This window comes from Mytilus galloprovincialis, chromosome 4, assembly GCF_965363235.1.
Source record: "Mytilus galloprovincialis chromosome 4, xbMytGall1.hap1.1, whole genome shotgun sequence".
Classification (NCBI taxonomy): Eukaryota; Metazoa; Mollusca; class Bivalvia; order Mytilida; family Mytilidae; genus Mytilus; species Mytilus galloprovincialis.
In genome coordinates, this window is record NC_134841.1 from 59,189,868 (window position 1) to 59,210,744 (window position 20,877).

The window sequence follows — 20,877 nt, forward strand, 5'->3', positions numbered from 1 at the left end:
TGTCTCAGGCAAAAAAAATCCTATATTATATATACCTTATTATCGCTATTTTACGAAATTTTCCTGTGATCTGGCTGACTGATAATTTCCTTTCTCAAGGGAGTCGAGCGATATGCAAATTATCGCTAGAAACTAAAGGGGCATGTGGCGTTAACCTCAGCATAGGTAAAATAGCGATAAACAGATTATCATTTTTCATCTGAACTCAATTGCTTTTCTCACTTTCGCCATTACAGCTCAAGCGAGAAAATCAATCTTGTTGGGATGATCAACGATAATCTATAAATATAACAATTATTATTAAGGTTTATAGGGGAAAAAATTCTGAGACATTAGTGCCTTTTCTATCCTTCTATTTACAAAGGTTTCTGACTGGATTTATCTTGATCATAAAGTGTCAACAAGTGTAGGGTTTTCTTTGATATCAACACAAAATCCACCTACTGATAGTAACAATAGTATTATTACCCTTGTGACAAAGTTGAACATACAATTTGCTCCGTCAGGTTATTAGCAGAGTTTTCCTTCATTTGATTGATAATTCATTGTCACTTAATTAATGTTACTTATTATAATGAAATTCTCATATTGCAGATGTGTTATAGTTGTTATGTATATTGTGATGACATTTTTGGTGGTTTTCATAAAACAATTCAGGTAATCTAAGTCAGATTGAAGTCAATAATTATAAGGATCTGATAGCTGTTACACTTCATGTTGATTACTTGATTTTCTGAATTCCATGTAATATTTGTTCTAATTGATAAAACGATTACGGCCATCTTAGTTAATGTACATCCCAAATTATAAAGTTGTGGGTATTTGTTGCCGCTATCAATGTTCGCTAGAGGATGTTGCTGGCTAAGCGGCTAAGTGGCTTCTTCTGCAGTAACTACTAGCTTGTCAACACTGAGGTTGTGACTTGGGCTCTTGGCAGGTATATTCATAGATTTCATGGTTGTAGTTTATCCCAAAATTAAATGACAAGCAAAGCACAATGGAGAAGGGCCTTATTTAGCTTAAATATTAGTGTAAATTGAAAAGTTACCATACATTTCTTGAAATTGCCTAACTATGCTTAGGAATTTATAAATACAAATTAATCTAACATTTAACAAGTCACCATGGCAACAAACCATGACAAAACTGTATATTTTGTAAATTGTCATGATTTTCCTCTTTTATATCAACTTTTACGTATATATACAAGAATGGGAAAGTATGTGTGTACCTGATAAACAACTTTATTATGGTGAGAATATTTTAATATTTCCATTGAACTTCTCTCAAATTGTTTTGTTGTTCCTTGGTTGTGCATGGTGTTTTTACAATGGAAAAAAATACAAGAAAACTAAAAATTTTTTTTTTGGTAGTTGTGTTTTTTCCCGCATAAAAACAGTGGATATTATAAAATAGTGCAACAAAATATATAGATTACTAAAGTTACTAAACAGTAAACAACAAAAATGCGTCACAAATAGTATCAACAGGTCAAATTAACAAGAAAGTACCATTTGAGACATGCATTGATATCATTGAAATCTAGGGTCCATATAATTTCAGACTTGTAACATATGGTATACGACCATCATGTTAGTTCATGACTATCAGTGAAAGAGAGTAAGAAAATTGAATGGACAGCTGAAGAACTGTACCCTTTCTGTACTACTATTTAAAATTTCTGGACTCTTGTTGAGAGTTGTCTCATTGGCAATTATACCACATCTTATTTTTATCAATAAAGTCTCACTTAAATAAAGTACTCAAATAGTTTATGTGTAATTAGTCTTTGCATTTGTACTGCTTATAATCCTCATTTAAATCTTCTTATGGTATTTATATTTCAGTTATTATCTATATTATTAATGCTTAGGGTATCTTGCAACAGAAATCCATATTAATTTGTGACATACTGTCTTTCAGTATTTCATTAATTATGTTTCGGATAAGGCTGTCAGGATTTAGACATTAAACATGAATAGAAAAAGATGTCTGACAAACAGGAAGTAATGTATTATTCCTTTAGCTGACATTACTTTTCCTGTGCAAGGAAATTGTTAACAAACTCTATCACTATTATTCTTTTATAATTGAATAATAAATTCACCTTTTCAACTTTGGAACCTGGAAAATATTGTATTGAACAAACCCTAACACAATCATAGATCATAAGCCTTGAAGTATTAAACTATTTGTAGAACTTTAATAACTGATTTTAAGTGTCCTGAAGTGACAGCTTGAAAACAATATGTGCTATGATATTAATATCTTGGTAAATATAAAAGACATATAGATTCCACAACTGCAACAAGTGTGTTACGATATGTCCCCACTCAAGACAGTTTTAATATTTAAAGCGTGAAGCTTGCCAAGCTTTTTAAATAATTAAAATTTAACTGTCCAGAATGGAGAAATATTATAATAAAATTGAGAAAGGAAATGGTGAATATGTCAAAGCGACAACCACCCGACCATAGAGCAAACAACAGCCGAAGGCAACCAATGGGTCTTCAATGTAGCGAGAATTCCCGCACCCGTAGGTGTCCTTCAGCTGGCCCCTAAAATATGCATAATAGTACAGTGATAATGGACGTCATACTAAACTCCGAATTATACACAAGAAACTAAAATTTAAAATCATACAAGACTAACAAAGGCCAGAGGCTCCTGACTTGGGACAGGCGCAAAATTGCGGCGGGGTTAAACATGTTTATGAGATCTCAACCCTCCCCCTATACCTCTAGCCAATGTAGAAAAGTAAAACAATAACAATACGCACATTAAAATTCAGTTCAAGAGAAGTCCGAGTCTGATGTCAAAAGATGTAACAAAAGAAAATAAATAAAATGACAATAATACATAAATAACAACAGACTACTAGCAGTTAACTGACATGCCAGCTCCAGACCTCAATTAAACTGATTGAAAGATTATGTCTTCATCATATGAATATCAGGTACAATCCCTCCCGTTAGGGGTTTAGTATCATACTATCATAAAATATATGAGAAGAACATAACCCGTGTCATGCCAACAACTGTTTTTTTAGAAATAAATGTGTTTAGTTCCGAAGCAAAGACCCTATCAGTGAATCAATGTTAAAGCCAAAATATGCAATCTTTAATGACCTGACAACAGTATCGTAACTATATCCCCTTTTAATAAGTCTATTTAAAGGTTTTGTTAGTTTCTGAGGAGAATACTGACATTTTTGTGCTTTATAAAGAATATTTCCATAAAATTTTGGATGTGAAATACCTGAACGTATAAGATGTCTGCATGTTGAGTTATATTTACGAATTATTTCCTTATACCGGTGATAAAATTTAGTAAATGTTTTGACCAGTTTGTGATATCGAAAACCCTGGTGTAATAATTTTTCAGTAATACATAAATTTCTCTCGCTAAAGTCTAATACATTGTTACATACACGAGCGAATCGTACAAGTTGAGATATATAAACACCATAAGATGGTGACAAGGGAACGTCACCATCTAAAAATGGATAATTAACAATAGGAAATGAAAAATCATCTCTTTTATCATAAATTTTTGTATTAAGCTTCCCGTTTATGATATAGATATCAAGATCGAGGAAAGGGCAGTGGTCATTGTTATCATTAGCTTTATTTAAAGTAAGTTCTACAGGATAAATTTCTTTAGTATACATACTGAAGTCGTCATTATTTAGAGCCAATATATCATCCAAATATCTAAAAGTATTGTTAAATTTTTGTATCAAATGTTGTTTTGATGGGTCTTTGCTAATTTTAGTCATAAATTGTAACTCATAACAATACAAAAACAGGTCCGCAATAAGTGGTGCACAGTTAGTCCCCATTGGAATTCCAATAACTTGACGATATACGGAATCTCCAAAGCGAACAAAAATGTTATCAAGTAAAAATTCAAGTGCATAAATAGTATCAAAGCATGTCCAATTGACATAGTTCTTTTGTTTATTGCTACTAAAAAATGATCTAAAAGAGTTTGAACATATGTACTCGCATTCCGACTTTTTAAATGCCCAGTTAATTAGGGATGTGAATTTTTTCTTAATAAGAATATGAGGCAAAGTGGTATATAGGGTAGAAAAATCAAAACTTTGAACAGATTCAAAATCACCAATATATGCATGCAATTTATCAAGTACTTCCAACGAGTTTTTGACACTCCAAAAGTAATTAATTCCACTATTTTCAAAGGCCTTATTTGAACAATTTATTATCAGGTTTTTTATTGTACCAAGTGTACTAGTAAGTAAAACAGACAATTTAGTAGTTGAACAATGGCTGGAAGATGAAATAAATCTATATTTGTAAGGTTTTTTGTGCAGCTTCGGAAGCCAGTACATAGTTGGGACTTTCATTGTGTTTGGTTCTGCTTGTAAAGAAGTAGCTAAAAGTTTATGTTTGTTACAGATGTCGTTTTCTGAAAATGAAGTCAGTGGGAATGTTGGTGAATTGGTGATTTCCTTTTGCAGAACCTCTATATAAAATTTACGTCAAACAATAATGATATTATTAGCAGCTTTATCAGCCGGAACAAAAACAAATTCCTTGGCTAGTTCTGTTAGTTTATTTTTGATACGCGTAATAGGGTTTTTATAGTTTTTGTTGAGGGTAAAATGTTCTTTAAAATGTTGTATTCGAATATCAACTATCTTCATTACTGAATTAAAAAAAGAGTCCAAAGATTTTTTGTCAGCTTTTTCCCGTTTTACCCATTTCAAACAGTAGGCGCGGAGTGAGTCGTTGATGATATTACGACACTCATTCCAGTTAACAGTTGACGGGGGACGATATTTAGGTCCTTTACTGAGGAATGATTTTAACTCTCGGTCGCGAACGATGTTAAGGTCTCCTGTTATAACATGGGAAATTGGTCCATAGGTGTATTCTGAATTACTGCAATTACACGACATAGGTGTATTTTCAGTGATATTTACATCTTTACACAATTGGCTATAATTAAACACATATTTTCGGGTAGATTTCTTGTAAATATAACAAATGAGAGGGAGTTCAGTATTATCAAAATATCCAGGAATTTGGTCTTTAACAGAATGGTCGTTAAAAATACCGGCAATATTTACAAAATCAAAACCTTTATTGACATACTTTATTTTAATAAAATGTTTTTTATGATCTTCAGGGCGATCAATTTTTGGAAACAGTTTAGAATAACAATATGCCATTATAATTTGGACAATTTCATACTTAGGACTGTAATATGAAATTGTGTTGCAATCCTCTAAAATTTTATTTAATTTATTTATAGGTAAAGAACAAAGCTTGGTTAACAGATAATGTCTGCCGTTGTTTTTTGAAATGGAAATTAGGTCCGAAATATTTGTATGGTTGGTCCGAAATTTTCTTTGATTGCGATTTTTTCTGCGTCCATGAGAACGATTTTTACGAACAGTTTTAGAAACTATATCCAAAATGTTAACAGAATCGGTTCTTGATATATTGCCAATTCCCATGATATTATCATTAAGACCGAGAGGGTAGACTGTCTGTAATTTTTTAATCCAATTTAATTCATTTATTTTTCGTGATCGTACAAACTTGGAATGAGATTCACCAGGCTGCTTATTTACTACTTCTAAAGGTTGAACTGTTAAATATTTAATAGGATGACTGTGCTTCTTAAGATGTTGATAAATGATACTTTTGAATTTATTGGGTCTTTTAAAACGATACAGGTGTTCTTGCGTGCGTTTAGATAAATATCGCCCAGTTTCACCTACGTACTGAATACCGCATCCCGGTTTGTTTCATGTGAGTAAATAAATAATACTGTTAGTTTTTCAAGTAATATCAGTTTCAAAATTTAGAGAAAATGTGCGACCATTAAATGTGGACCTTACTGTATTGTTGGTGGAAAGACGGGGACACGTAAGTCATTTTTTGGCATGACACTTATCGATAGAAGGGTAACCACGATTTTTATTGTTAAAAACGTTAGCTATTGTAGTATTTTTAGATAAGCGATTCTGAAGATTGAGACGTGTAGATACCCTTTGAACGAGTTTAGTATTTAATATTTTTCCATTTCTAGGCTTCATATTTGTTTTTTGGTATGTAGATTTATTAAAAAGGAGCAAAGACTGGCGTCCAGAATATGAACCATCACACAGTAGATTAAATTGTGTAAAAATGATAAAACTGTTCGGCTCAAGACGTCACACAAGTTATAGTGGTGAAATCTGTTTCTCTAATGATTTTTGTCCTTCTTTTCAAAGATTTGAAGAAAGTTGTGTACTTTTTATGTAACGTCATCAGACATTATCGCCTTTTTTCATGACGTCACAAGAAAACTTAACGTCACAATTGAACTTCGACCAATGATATGCCTAGAACAGATTTTTCACTTGTGAGGAGAAATATTTTTCTCACACGGATCAAGAAATGTGAAAATAGCTTAAGAATTAGAGAAAGTTGATTTATATAGAAAAATTAGTTGAATATATTAAAATGTAAACTGATAGATGTGGTGCAATTGCAGAAAAAATCAATGTCAATCAAAATTTGGAGGTATCAAGTCAGAGATAAACTTATATGAGATGTACAGAGACATGCAAAAAGTATTTGGTCACAATGGCGTCATGATTACATTCTTACAGGTGACTGACTTTTAAATGGCCTAGCCCCACATCATTCATGTCACTGAGTATTACTGTACTAATCTTTTAGTGTTGTGCATCACATGGGCTACCATCATGTGACGTTTACTGTCATCTGCCATTGTTGTTTTGTTGAAACAAGTAAAATAACAAAATGAGTAGAAAAGGTCATCAGAAATTAAGACACATATTTTAATGAACTAGAGGAAACACCTTCTTTTTTCTCTGTTCCCATGTACCTATGTGAAATTGTACTAACAAAAAATGTAATTGCCAACATTCTTGCTTGAAATCTAAGCAGAAGTAGAATTTATTTCATTCATGAAAGTATTATGCAATTTCAGAAAAGAAGAAATGTTAAAACCAAATGAGCACAGATTCTCCTGTCGAGACCAGTGGCGACAAGCAATATTTAGCAGCCATCCAAGGCAGCTTTTGTCAGCTGACTGTACTAAAGTAGAATTGTTTGATTTGAGGGTAAGCGTAGGAAAGAAGATTGCACATTTACCAAAGCAAAATTCTGAAAGACATATTTTTGAATACATGAGTTGCTTTAGTTATTTTTATATGAAAAAGATATTGAATTTTAATGAAAGCACTCTGTTCATTTGGAAAAAAAAATATTACTGGACATCACAAAAGTTCCCCATAAATTTTGACGTCACACAGTGAGATCTACAAATAAGTCAGCATGACCAAAACTATCAATTCATCCCATAAACAGTTTTTGCCCTTTAAAGTCAATTTCTAACAACTTTGTAACAAGTTTTTGTAAATTTTTACAAAAATCTTTTCCTCTGAAACTATTGAGCCAAGTTCGTTATAGATAGAGATAATTGTAAATAGCAAGAATGTTAAGTAAAGTAGTATCTTAAAACAAGTCACCATCATCCAAACAGAAAATTTTCATACATTTTATTCTTTGTCTATAATGTGTGTCCTTTGTTACATATGCACATATAGACCAAGGTGAGCGACACAGGCTCTTAAGAGCCACTACTTAATAAAGTTAAAGAATATAACAGTTACAAAAAATATAATAAAGATAAATGTTCAGTGATTTACACCCTGCAATTGTAGTTTTTATGTCCTAAAGTTATCTTCTTTAATAAAGTTGAAAAGTTTTATCACCAGGGAACCTTTCATTTCAGAAAAAATCCAATGATGGAGTGGACTTGTTTGCCTTACCAAGTAAATTTCTACATCCAAATGAGAGAATACGGATAATTAAACAACATTCACCATTTTTGTATGTTATAGCAACAGACTACATGCTGATTCTTGTAGACGAACGTTTTCCTGGGCATCCTGTAAGATATGCTTTATTTAGGTCAATGAAATTTCCTCATCTGTAAACTTCTTTATTCTTCCAAAGTGATTTCAATAACCAAGATTTTCACAAAACTTTTATTATTTAAAAGATATTTCTAGTTATGTTCTCCTTCGCTTTGCTCATCGGAACATAAAACTTTTTTGATTATTTCAAATTAAGACAACTGAAGACAGGTATGTATTGCGAGACACACCTAAGCAGTTTTATTAAACATGTGAAGTATTACAACAATATGTTATTTACTCATTTTTAATTCCAAATCATTGGCACAATCCTAGAATTACAATCTACAAATACAAATAATATGAATTAGAACAAGAAAAACTTTCATATAAAATCATTATAATAAATAATATCTAAATATAACTGTCGAACTTGCTTTGGTGTTTTTTGGATAATTAGAAAAAAGTACAATAAGAATTGTATAATGATCTTGAATGGAATTACTTCTTATAACGCAAAGAAAAGTAAATAAAACTTTTATTAAATAAGATATATTAATAATTTTCTTTTAATGAGATAAGAGAAAAAGGAATTAAAATTTGTTGCATTGATTGATGACACAAAATTGATACATGCACTTATCTATATAGTTCTTGGATTCAATAAATGTTCAGTGTATTTTTAATAAATATATATCTTAAAAACGATACCATTGAAAAATTCTACTGCATTTTGGAGAATATTTTCAACTATTACTCATTTTAATCTGATATTCTATATGAGGGGAGTACACATACATTACTATCAATGAACAATAATAAATTATATGTCAAACAAAATAATGCTAAACATTTTTATACTGCACTCGTTCTATTTGAGCAGTCAAAATGCGTTGACTGTATATTTCTATGTCATATACAGTCACTGACCCGATATCACATTTCCTCATGAATATTTAAATAGAAATTGCCGAAATAATATTGAATTATTCATATGACCTCTTCAACCTGTTCTTGTTTCAAATGCATACAACGATGGGTGGAAAGACTCAACATTGTTTCTTTTGCAATTATTGGGAAAACATATTTAATTTGCTTATATTTTTTGTTTGCAACCTATAAATCATTATGTTTTATGCTTAAGGTTGATATTTAAGTCCATACTCAAACGATTTCGTTCACCATCGAGTGTTGGTTTCAACAGGTAAATGTAAATTTCATGGTGTTGTATATTTCTCTGCGAGCATGATGTGAGGTCTTTTTAAAGGGTGTTTCCCCTAATATTTAAATCAAATAAATAACCTTAACGCATTAAACAACAATTGAAAATGTTTTTTTTAGATTGCAGTATAAAGACAATAATAGTGCATTGACTTGACATATTAACGATATAAGGATTCGGCCCGAAACGGGGAAATAGCTCGGCACAGCCTCGCATTTCCCCGTTTCTAAGCCTCATCCTTATATCGTTGATATGTCAAGTCAATGCACTATTATTGTCTATGTCTGACACTACCTAGTCTCACCACCGTCAGGCCTTTGGTCAATTGTTTGAAATTACTAGTGTTATATATCATCCTCTTTAGTTTTTCACCTCAGATAGGAAATTAAGAATAATTGGTTGGGTGATTAACCCATGTAAACTATAAGATATCTTTTATTCAGGTGTATCTAAAACATATATAAGTAACTAAATAACACTTACATGATGTATACCACGTTCACAAAAACATATATATTAGTAACTTAATAACACTTACATGATGTATATAACGCCCACAAAAACATATATAAGTAACTTAATAACACTTACATGATGTATACCAGGTCCACAAAAACATATATTAATAACACTTTCATGTATACTAGGCATGTATGCATTTGAGACTTGGTTTCCATGTCCTGAAATCTCTAATTTGAAAATGCTTGCAAAGATTGAATACACAGAAATAAAAATGAGGTGGTAAAAAAATTTCAGGGAAAAAATTAAAAAATGTATACCATAATTTTAGCTTTTACAGTGGCAACATTTATTAAGAAATCCTCCTCAGTATATGTCTGTTCTGGCTGATATAGGCAAGGAAAAGCAGAGCCTCATTTCCATTGCAAGTCAGAATCCTATGGAAACTTATTGTTATATGTTTCAAGGTGGAGTTCACAAAACACTCCAAGGAATTGGATCACCCTGGCAGTTGACAAGGATTGAGTAAGTTGACAGTATTTGAAGTGGCTCTCCCTCAAGGTAATTAGATATAAAAAGATGTGGTATGAGTTCCAATGAGACAACTCTCCATCCAAGTATATATGTAAAAGTAAACCATGATAGGTCTTCAACAAATATCTCTTGATCTTGGTGGGTACCTACTGTTGTTTTCAGGATTTGACATATTAGCTTGATAATTTAATAGATAGACAGAAACCATTTACAGCAAAAATGATCAACTACAGTATACAAGATTTACAAAACTTCCTATTTGACAGAATCTGTCATTTGACCACTTAGAGTATTAATTATCTATAAATGACATTAATGACATATCAATTTATGCCCATTATCTTGCAATATTATCTTATAATAAAACTGGGTGAGTAGTTAATTCCACGATTAACACCCACATACAGCAGTAGCGACCTAATTTCAAGCTGTGTTTAAATATGATTGCGTGAAATTGAAATCGACATTATGCAAATGAATATCAATACTTCTGATAACCTGTTTCAGGTGGATAAAAATTTCTATGCAAAGTCTGTTACTGTTAATATTATAACCCTACAAAGCAGACTCGAATTCAATTTTAATTTCGTATTTGAATGCTCCAAAATTAGTCACAGTCTTATATTTGTATATGTATATGGCACTTGCATAAGGTTGATATCTATCTGATACAGCTCTTGTACAATGCATATGATCTTATCATGCTTCAAATTATAGGCCTTACATTGATGTACTATGATGATTAAATTTTTCAGTGATTTCACCAAATTTGATGAGATATGTAAAACAACAGATAAAATTTCTGTGGAACACAAGTACAAGAGAGATTCTTTATTAGGCTTACAGTGTGTACCATTTAAAGATGGATTGGTAGCTTATCAGGTAAACATACAAAAATCACCTCGTTCTAAACTCACAAGTGTAATAAGTGTGTAAATAGGTGATAATGAACTATTGACACATGCTGCAGAATTGATTTTCGGTATCTGAAAATGCACACCGTATTAAGACAATCTATATGTATTTGAGCAATATTTTGTATTTAGATGAAATATTATATGCTTTTTAGATAAAAATTGAGAATGGAAATGGGGAATGTTTCAAAGAGACAACAACCCGACCAAAGAGCAGATAACAGTTGAAGGCCACCAATGGGTCTTCAATTTAGCATGAAAATCCCGCTATCGGAGGGATGCATCAGCTGATTGAAAGATTATGTCTTCATCATATGAATATCAAGCACAACCCTTCACAATCCCTCCCATTAGAACTTATCAAACTGGATCTCAATTTTAAATGAAATGATATGTGTAGCCTTTATATGTTCAGAGATGCAATCAATTAAAAAAATTGTGAAAGTTCTATAAATGTAAACAATGAATGTAATATCCTGAAAGTGCATTTGTTCACATTAAATTGTGATTTTTCGAAAATCTGTCCTAAATTTTGTTTCTTACATAAATCCTAAATACCATCCAATTATATTACTTATACTTAACCTTGAGATAAAATCATAGCTTATGATAATTAATTATAAAATTGCATGCTCTTGTAGTTTAATCAACTTAGGGAGCTTAGTTATTGAACTTGTTAAGATTGTCAGTAACAGGAATTAATTTCTGATACCTTTACGTTATTGATTCCAATTAAGTTTACAAAGATTATATGATGTTAATAAGAGAGACCATGTCAATACTTTATATAATCATTGCTGATACTTAGCAAAGTCATGAATACTCGTATTAATAGTAATGATCATCAAAAGAAGGTGTTTATATAACTTAAGGGGGCTCCTGGGTATAAATCAATTTTTTTTTCTAATATAGGATTTTGCTATATTTTTTCATAATTCAACTTTTTAAAAGAAAAATGAAATAAAAAAATGGGGTCACCGTCCATTTAAGCTCACAATCTGACTCCGGAAGAAGCATACATTTTTGTTCATGTCCTTTTTTTCTGTTGAACTAATAGGAGAAATAAAGGTAATATCGAAATAAAAAAATAACCTAATTACAGAAATCGCTTAAATTTTACAATTATTTAGTTAATTTATAGCTTATTTGAAAACAATGATAAAAAAATATAGGTCACCGATGAGTTAAAAAAGATATTTCAAATTTAATGCTAAAAAATGGCATTTTTGCACCAAAGGGAGATAATTTGGAGCTTTTTCAATGATATAAACATTTTAAAAGTCATCTGGAGCCAAACCGAATCAATTTTTTGGGTTGATTTTTGTACCATATCACAAAGTAATAACTAATAGTGTAATGAATAAAACTTGTAATGAAAAAAATAAAGGTTTAATTTTTTGCTGAAATTTTTGTACCCACGAGCCACCTTAAGTAGGTTCCTCATCTGAGTTTGTTTATGTTTATACCTTGAACCATTCATAGCATGATATATGGTTTTAACCTTTGTATATTTTTTTAAGAATTAAAGGTATGTTTGCTTAAATTTCTTTTCTGGTATAATTGAGTGTTTTTAGTCAGATATTCCATTGACAATATATCCTACATGGTGTATTCATTATAAAATAAGAAGATGTATTTTTGCTAATGAGAAAATTACTCAACAGTCCAAATGAAGGGGATTTAAGCATCTATAGGTCTTCAAATATAAGGAAAAGCAATAGAGTATAGCCATCTAGCCGACATGATGAAATATGAAACAATTAAATAAAAAAATCAACAGTCTGTGATTTATGACAAAACCAGTAACAAATATGATAGACAGCTGCAACCAAGCACTGAGGCTCCTGACTTGGCACTGAGGCTCCTGACTTGGGACAAAGACATAAAGAAAGTTCTAATATCATAGATATAAGAATATGTGGTATGAGTGCCAATGAAACAACCCCATTCAAGTCACAATTTATAAAAGCAAACCATTATAGGTCAAAATACAGCCTTCAACACAGAGCATTGGCTCCTACCACACAGCAATTGTTTAAACGTTTTAATGGTACCAAACCTTCACACTTATCTGAAACAAAAGTGTAACAACACAACATAGAAAGACACACTATAAAATATCAATTGAAATGGCTTAACTCAATCAAATGACTTATAAACGCAGGTGAACATACATTGAACGAGATGAACTTATAAACATGTTTGTGAGCACTCAAACATTCCTAATTTTGGACAGTGGGTAACAACACTATTGATTATTTCTGATTCTATACCGGGGAATGTTTTATACCTGTACATTTTAAAAGTGTAGTCTTGTAGCTTATGCCCCTTTAAAATCACTTTTGACACTATCAGTGGATCATTGTGTCCTCGTGCACTTAAAACCGCCCTTTGAGATTCTGAAAAGTTGGCAACTATACAAAAATACCAAAGATCCTATGAAAGACCAGGAAAGAACCTATTACTTCTTAGCAACTTAGAAATCCAAGATGGTTGTCTCCATGGAATATAGTTTATCAGGGCATACCATAATATGTTTTTCACAGAACTCCATAGATCATGAGATAAAGGATCAATAAATTGGATGAATTTATGCTTTTGACCGTCCTAATAAAAGTGAAATGACAAACATCTTTGATGCAGAATTGATTTAAGGAAGAAGTAGTTTAACAACAAGATGAACTCACTTTTAATTTCAGTTGGATGTTCATGGGGACATTTACTACCAAGTATTTCAGCCAACCAATCAAAATACTGATAAAACATATGCTGCAGGACCAGGCATGAATGACCTTGTTCTTGATGAAGTCACATTAGAGAAAGGAAGAAAATGGATAAAGGGAGTTAATAAGGCTTGGGATGAATGGAATGATGATGAGACCAGATTTGTACATTCTTCAGATGTCACAAGTTTTTTTGAGGGTATTATTATGGTGTAAATTTTATTAAACAGTTCAGTCCAGTTCAGTCAGTTTCATATATTTTCCTTCATTAAAAGTGGAGCACTATTTTAGGGTACAGTCATGAACACTATATACAACTGTTTTATAACATAAAAAAAAGAAAGAAATACCTGCAACCATTCAAAGTGAAAATTGTCATATAAAACTAGAGCATTTAAGAGTTATCATACTTAAAAGTTCAAAATGTACAGTTTGTTACATAAGTTGTACATTTCAAACACAAAAAAATGTGCATTATTTAGAGATACTAAAATCAATATTGCTAGGCATTTATTAAAAAACATGCTGGGTTTTGTTTTCAAAGATCAAAAAATATAAAAGATTACAATTTGATGTAGTTTAGTGCCATTGGTGTACAGTTGAAGGTACATATTCTTTATCTTTTATTCTACATTGTTTGCTCTCTAGTAGAAAGTTGTCTACTTGGCAATAATTCCATGTTCTTATTTTAATTTTATGAGTTCTACTGTATAATATACCAAAAAATATTAATATGCAAAGGATAAATTATCATCTCTAATATTTATGAAATATTTATTTGAATATCCAAATATATTTGAATTCCATGTGATCAACATTTTTATTCTCGTCCTGATGATTTTTCTGCATCTATAATTGATATACATATATAAGCATTTTTATTATATACTTAGTAGTAAATACAGAAAAATTGTATGTGTAATACAATCAATGACATCCGTGCTGTATCAGCCACCCGTGATGATATCGATATCAGCACGGTTGCAAAAGCTTTATCACACGTTTAATCTGTATGACGTCATTCTCTATCTATTTCATTATAATAAAGTAAAAGGCTGTTCCAAAACATACCATTGACGAAATCAATAATGAAAATGATAAGTGTAAGGCATATCCATTGATATAACATGCACCAGACCATACACCATATTGTTGTTATATCAGTGTATGAATTCCAGACAGTTTGGGTTTATATCTATTGTATTATTAGTTTTGTAAATGTAGTTGTGACAAGAATCTCACATGTACTTACACAGGTAACAACCATTCCAGACAGAAGGGTTATTGAAATTTTGTAATGCAATATATATACAATATATGTGTCATAAGTTAATTAGTCACAGCATATCAAAGTGGCAAATGTATTTCTTTCCTTTTGAAGTTGCAAATATATTTCTTTCCTTTTGAAGTAGCAAATACATTTCTTTCCTTTTGCAGTTGCAAATATATTTCTTTGAAAATTGAAATCCATTGAGTATGATTAATATATATAGAATAATAGGTAGTGTCGTTTTTGATACTGACTATATCATGTGCAATATCTAAACTCGCCCTTCGGGCTTGTCTAGATATACCACATGATATAGTCCGTATCAAAAACGACAATTTATTCGGTAATTATGACGTCACACAATGTATTGCCTAATATTTTCAGTGATACAGCCAGTACGTTGATACTCGAAAATATAAAGCAGTAAGATCAAAGGGAAAATATATGAATTGCCGATAAAGTAATTTATTGGAAGTAAAATGATTTGCAATAATCCTCAGAAAATATTTTGATATTTATAAAACTGAATTGCTTTCATGTAAAACAAAGAAAGCAAATAAGTTTTGAAATATTTTTTTGGGGAAAAGGGGGGCTAGGTCTGGGGGTTTAAACATCCCATTTTTGTTTGACAGTTAATGCTCATTTATGAAGACATATGGGTGAAACCCCTCCTTTTTATATGACGTCCATGTGTTAAAACCCCTCTTCTAAAAATGTCTGACTCCTTTAGATATTGTCAAAACCATGAAATCATATATTGACAAATGTGCAAGTTTTCAGCAATCCACGAAAATTGATACCCATGAAAATAAATGAATCCACAGTAACACACTGGATTGGTCTTATTTTATTATTATAATACAATTATTGAAACTTACAAAAAATTAGTAGAATAATCATGTTATATTAATATAATTTAATTTTGGATGTAACGCGTCTTCTGATTGGCTGACGTTATTTTGTTATGAGCCCATAGACATAATTTAGTCATGTGACCGTGACGTCATCAACGTTTTTTCATGGTTTTCTACGGTTTGAAATGGAATAGAATTAAATTATAAGAAATGACTGTAATATTTTTTCTGTATATTCGAAATAACATAAATAATGTGGTGCACACTGTTAAATAACCTGCTACGGGCGTTATTCAGTGTGCACCAAATTTTTTATGTTATTTCTTCATAGACAGAAAAAATATTACAGTCATTCCTTAAATAAAAAGAAAATAATTTTAATTTTATGTTAATATTCTATTCTAAAAAAAATCTGCCTTTTTATGTCATTTTGTCTCTCTATCTCAGGTAGCCCAAGAAAATTATAGCCTTAATAAAAGAAAATTGTGTGGATTATCTATTTTATTTTCATTTCCATGGATTGTTGTTGTTCTTTACATCAAAACAGGTGGTTGTTTCAGAATTAAATAAATGTTTATGGGTAGTCAGGGTAAAAAAAGGTGCTTTCCCTTTATTCAGCAAGCAAACACTTTTAAAGAAACCATTAAACAAGTATTGTTCAGTTGAATTTTGGAGTTCAGAAGATGCGTATACTATTTTAAGAAGAAATTTTTGAAAACTGTTATCATTTTTCAATGTTGGGGCCTTATATAGCCGACTATACATATTAGTTTTTTTCATTGTTGAAGGCTGTACAATAGCCTATAATTCCATACTACCACTTCTTTTTAACTCAGGTGGATAGTTGTTTCATTAGCTATCAAACCTCATCTCCTGATGTTTATATTATTATGCTTTACAATGTCTTAGTTCCAACTTCATAAAACATTAAAATAACTGAGAATTGAATTTGAATAAATGAATTTTAACTGAACAAGAGAAGTTGGACATTTAGTATTTCCAGTCTTATTTTAGTATTTTATTTTTTAGAGATAGTCCTGGAGAAACCATCCCATATTATGTGTCAGCTTTGTAATGGAGACATAGATACTAATGATGCTGGTGATGATAATATGGATGGAAGCAAACAGGACAAGGGAGATAATTCTTATGAATTTTGTCATGCCTGTAGACAGTACTTAAGGACAGGAAAACTGATTGCTAATAATGCATCAAAAGTAAGCTAGGAATTGAACAAAAGTAGTATTTCTGATTGTATTTGTTTTATCTCCAGTTTTTAAAGTATCCTGTTTTGTGTTTTTGATAAAATTAACATTTTCATTTCTTACTGTCTTTACAAAACAAATCAAATATTGTTCTTTTAGTAAATAAGAGAATAAAAAGATGTGGTATGATTGCTAATGAGATAACTCTCCACCAGTGATCAAATGACATAGAAGTTGACAAGCATAGGTCACTGTATGACCTTCAACAATGAGCAAAACGCATATGGAATAGTTAGCTATTCTAAGTGTTTTTGAGAAATTAGAGAAGATTTGTATTCTTTCTCTGTTACAGGTAACAACTGTCTACACTATCATATTTATAGTGAAAAGAAATGATTTTAAAAAAAATCTCATATGGTATGATATTTTTGTGATGTACCTTTGATTCAAGAAAAAAGGAAAATACCTCTAAAAATCAACAATATATAACCCCTGAAAAATAAACCAAGGAGATGAAATTTATAACAATCATTCACCAAGGATCAGAGGAAAAGGATGCAAACTACAGGGCCTGTACAGCCTTCAATAATGAGTAAAACTAATAAGGCCAAAAAAAAGTCTATGTCTGTTTAAGATTACATCATCAAAATAAGTAGGGTAGGTAGGTCGGTATTTCTTTTTTATTATTTTTTCCATTTTATTTTTTGCACCATGATTTTGAGTTGTGTCCGTCTTGCAGTGGTCTGAGTTGTCCATGGGTCGAGTTTACTGGTGTTTTAAAGGATTGGATTATTTCCCTTTGTTATTGACTGGGGGAAAAAATGGCAGCAAAATGTTTATTTCATCACACGAGTCACTAATTTCCTTAAAACAGCTATCATATTCATGATTATGAACATTGGGATGTATCAGGCAACACTATCTTCACTTTGAACACGAGTTCAGAATATTTCTCACTTTACGACGGAATTAAAATGGCTTAGGGTCACCACTCAAAATAGGGTAGGTCGTGTAACCGTAAACAGACATATATTTTTTTTGGCCTAAGACTTTAATAATATAATCAGACTTATCTTTTTGCAGGATAGAGTTTGTAGTATTTCTTCAGAGGAACTGAGGTCTCTCCCTAATGTTGCCTCCCTCCCTACAGATGTTCTCAGTCAGATGATAACAAGGTTATGGAAGGAGGAACCTGTTGATGACTTACTGCCTCTAAGGGTAATTAATGGATTTTATTTTTCAATGTAGGCTAAGAATTCTATAAGAGAACAAGAGTACTAAAATACTAGATATATTAAACACCAAATTGAGATAAACTTTACTTGAATATACTTTTCAGGCTGTCATGATAAATTTAGGATGTATTCTTCTGACATTTCAGTCTTGTTAAAATCTGGAATTATTTCCAAAATATGGGATAAAGTGGAAAATATCAATGAATTTAAAAAATGTTATAATCAAACTTAACTCTGTGAAAAATTGTGTACTTACAAGGAGTAGTTTTTGAGTAATCAATTTTTCAAATTTTATTACCGATCAAGTCAGTCTTTTTAGCCAAAAATTTGAGAAAAGGGGTAAGGGATACGATAAATTATTTTACCAGAAACATGAACATTCCATATCCCTTTTTTTTTTCAAAGGACAAGGTATGATAAGGCCCGTTTCCCCCCCTTTTTTTTCTCATTTCCGAACCCTGCTGACGGCCATCTTGGATGATGGATCAGCTACAAAGAAACAACACTTGGTCAGCACCCCATAAGGAACATTCATGCCATGTTTGGTTTCATTCCATTCAGTGATTCTCTAGAAGAAGTCATTTGTATGCATTTCCCATAGGTTCCAATGTAAAAATAAGTCCCCCGCTGGCGGCCATCTTGGATGATGGATCAGCTACAAAGTAACAACACTTGGTCAGCACAGGTCCAAAATTAAACTTTGTTTAATTTCAACAAAAATTGAATATATGGGTTCTTCAATATGCTGAATCTAACCATGTATTTAGATTTTTTATATTTGGGCCTGGTTATCAAATTGATCCACATTGAGGTCTAAAGGGTCTTAAATTGAACATTATTTGATTTCATCAAAAAGTTGATTTCTTGGGGTTCTATGATATGCTGAATCTAACCATGTATTTAGATTTTGGATATTGGACCATAATAGGTAAATGTCCAATTTAAAATTTTTAAGTTTTTAATTTTATGTTCTTAGACCACATTCATTCTGTGTCAGAAACCTATTATGTGTCAACTATTTAATCACAATCCAAATTTAGAGCTGTATCAAGCTTAAATGTTGTGTCCATACTGTCCCCAACTGTTCAGGTTTCGACCTCTGCAGTCGTATAAAGCTACACCCTGCAGAGCATCTGGTTGGTCATGCTTTTAGATACTAGTATTGTTTAAAAATTGCGATATAGTCTTACTCATGACAAGTTACAAATCAAGTTTGAATGTTGTTCCAGTCTGAATATTTTGTGCAGGGTTAAGGTCCTTAGACTTTAGAAAATTCACTTAAGTAATATTTTTCCAGCACTTTTTATTCATGCTTGAAGATATTGACTTGATATTTCAAATTTATTTCACACCATGATTGAGTTAGAATTTTGTTCCAATACATTTTTACCCTCTTTGAATAAAGGATTAGTGGGTTCAACATGACTTTCTTAAATGTTAATTTACACTTGTATATCTTTCTCAGGATGAAGAAGTAAAGAAGAAGCTTGAAAAGCCTAAAGAAAAGAAGAAAAGACCAGTTAAAGAAATAAATATTGATGGACTCCCTGCAGCCCTTATAGAGATGATGGTAGATACAGATGACAACAATTTTATGGATGACATTGAAACTGGTGGACTTATGACTGCAGGAGATGATAGCATGGACCTATTTACTGATGAAGATTCTCAGGATAATAACGAGAGCATTGAAAAGGGAGATAAATCAACAATAAGAAGTACTGAACAAGAAAGTTTGGAAACAGCAAGGGATACTCTAAAACTAGGAACTATTAATGTATTAACAAAAGAAAAAGTAATGAAAGACTTGTCAGCTCAGAGAAAGAGACATTCTTCTGTATCAAGTTTTTCTAGTATTCAGAGTTTGGGATCAACAAGATCAAATTCTCTTCCTGGTTTTATGAGAACACCCACAAGGAAATATCAATCACCTGTGAAAAGGCAGACGGTCATAAAATCTGAACATGATTCCGATATATCAAGTGCAGATCTTTTGGATGAGGAATTTTTATCTCAGGAATCCAGACAAACTATACAAATGTTTTCAAATGTGACAGTGCAGCCAAGTTTTCAAGATCTATCTGATCGACAAATTGACTCTGCTTCAAAACGTGTCAGAATTGATTCATTACCTAATAGTTCAAATATATCACAATTAACACCGTCCATGTCACCACAGAAAAAGAACAGAGTGAAAAAGAAATTTGTATCAGGGTTTTAATACAAATTGATTTTAACAGAATATATAAATTTAAATTATATGTTTTATTTAAATATGTAAATAAAAAACATCCTTTTAAGCTCATTCTTACTAAATCGATTTTCTTTATTTAGACCTTGATTTTTGTCTTGACTAGACAGAGTCAAAAAGCGACACATAAGTATGCTGTTTCCAGGGCGTCTGGCATCAACAATTGTATTAGTTTGTAATTAGGTCTAGTTTATGGTGAGAAAATTGAGTAAGGTCAATGTTGTTGTATTATCATTAACACATCTTATTTTCATGGTGATTATTTGGCCCTGCCCCCTTAGTCATGGTCTACTGACTTTGAAACTTT

The 20,877-nt window shown here is 31.4% G+C and overlaps 1 protein-coding gene across 7 annotated transcripts in view; it reads left to right on the forward strand.

Moving 5' to 3' along the window:
* The window catches only part of LOC143072558 (uncharacterized), a 63,428-nt gene extending 42,804 nt beyond the window's left edge, over nt 1–20,624 (forward strand). For all 7 annotated transcript variants that reach the window (XM_076247554.1, XM_076247556.1, XM_076247553.1 and 4 more), the window contains exons 9-16: nt 6,973–7,105; nt 7,780–7,938; nt 9,916–10,109; nt 10,874–11,000; nt 13,732–13,954; nt 16,909–17,096; nt 18,168–18,302; nt 19,785–20,624. In XM_076247554.1, the coding sequence (XP_076103669.1) occupies nt 6,973–7,105; nt 7,780–7,938; nt 9,916–10,109; nt 10,874–11,000; nt 13,732–13,954; nt 16,909–17,096; nt 18,168–18,302; nt 19,785–20,540 (1,915 nt within the window). In that variant the 3' untranslated portion in view covers nt 20,541–20,624. The remainder of the gene's footprint in view (nt 1–6,972; nt 7,106–7,779; nt 7,939–9,915; nt 10,110–10,873; nt 11,001–13,731; nt 13,955–16,908; nt 17,097–18,167; nt 18,303–19,784) is intronic.
* Nucleotides 20,625–20,877: the final 253 nt, after the last annotated feature.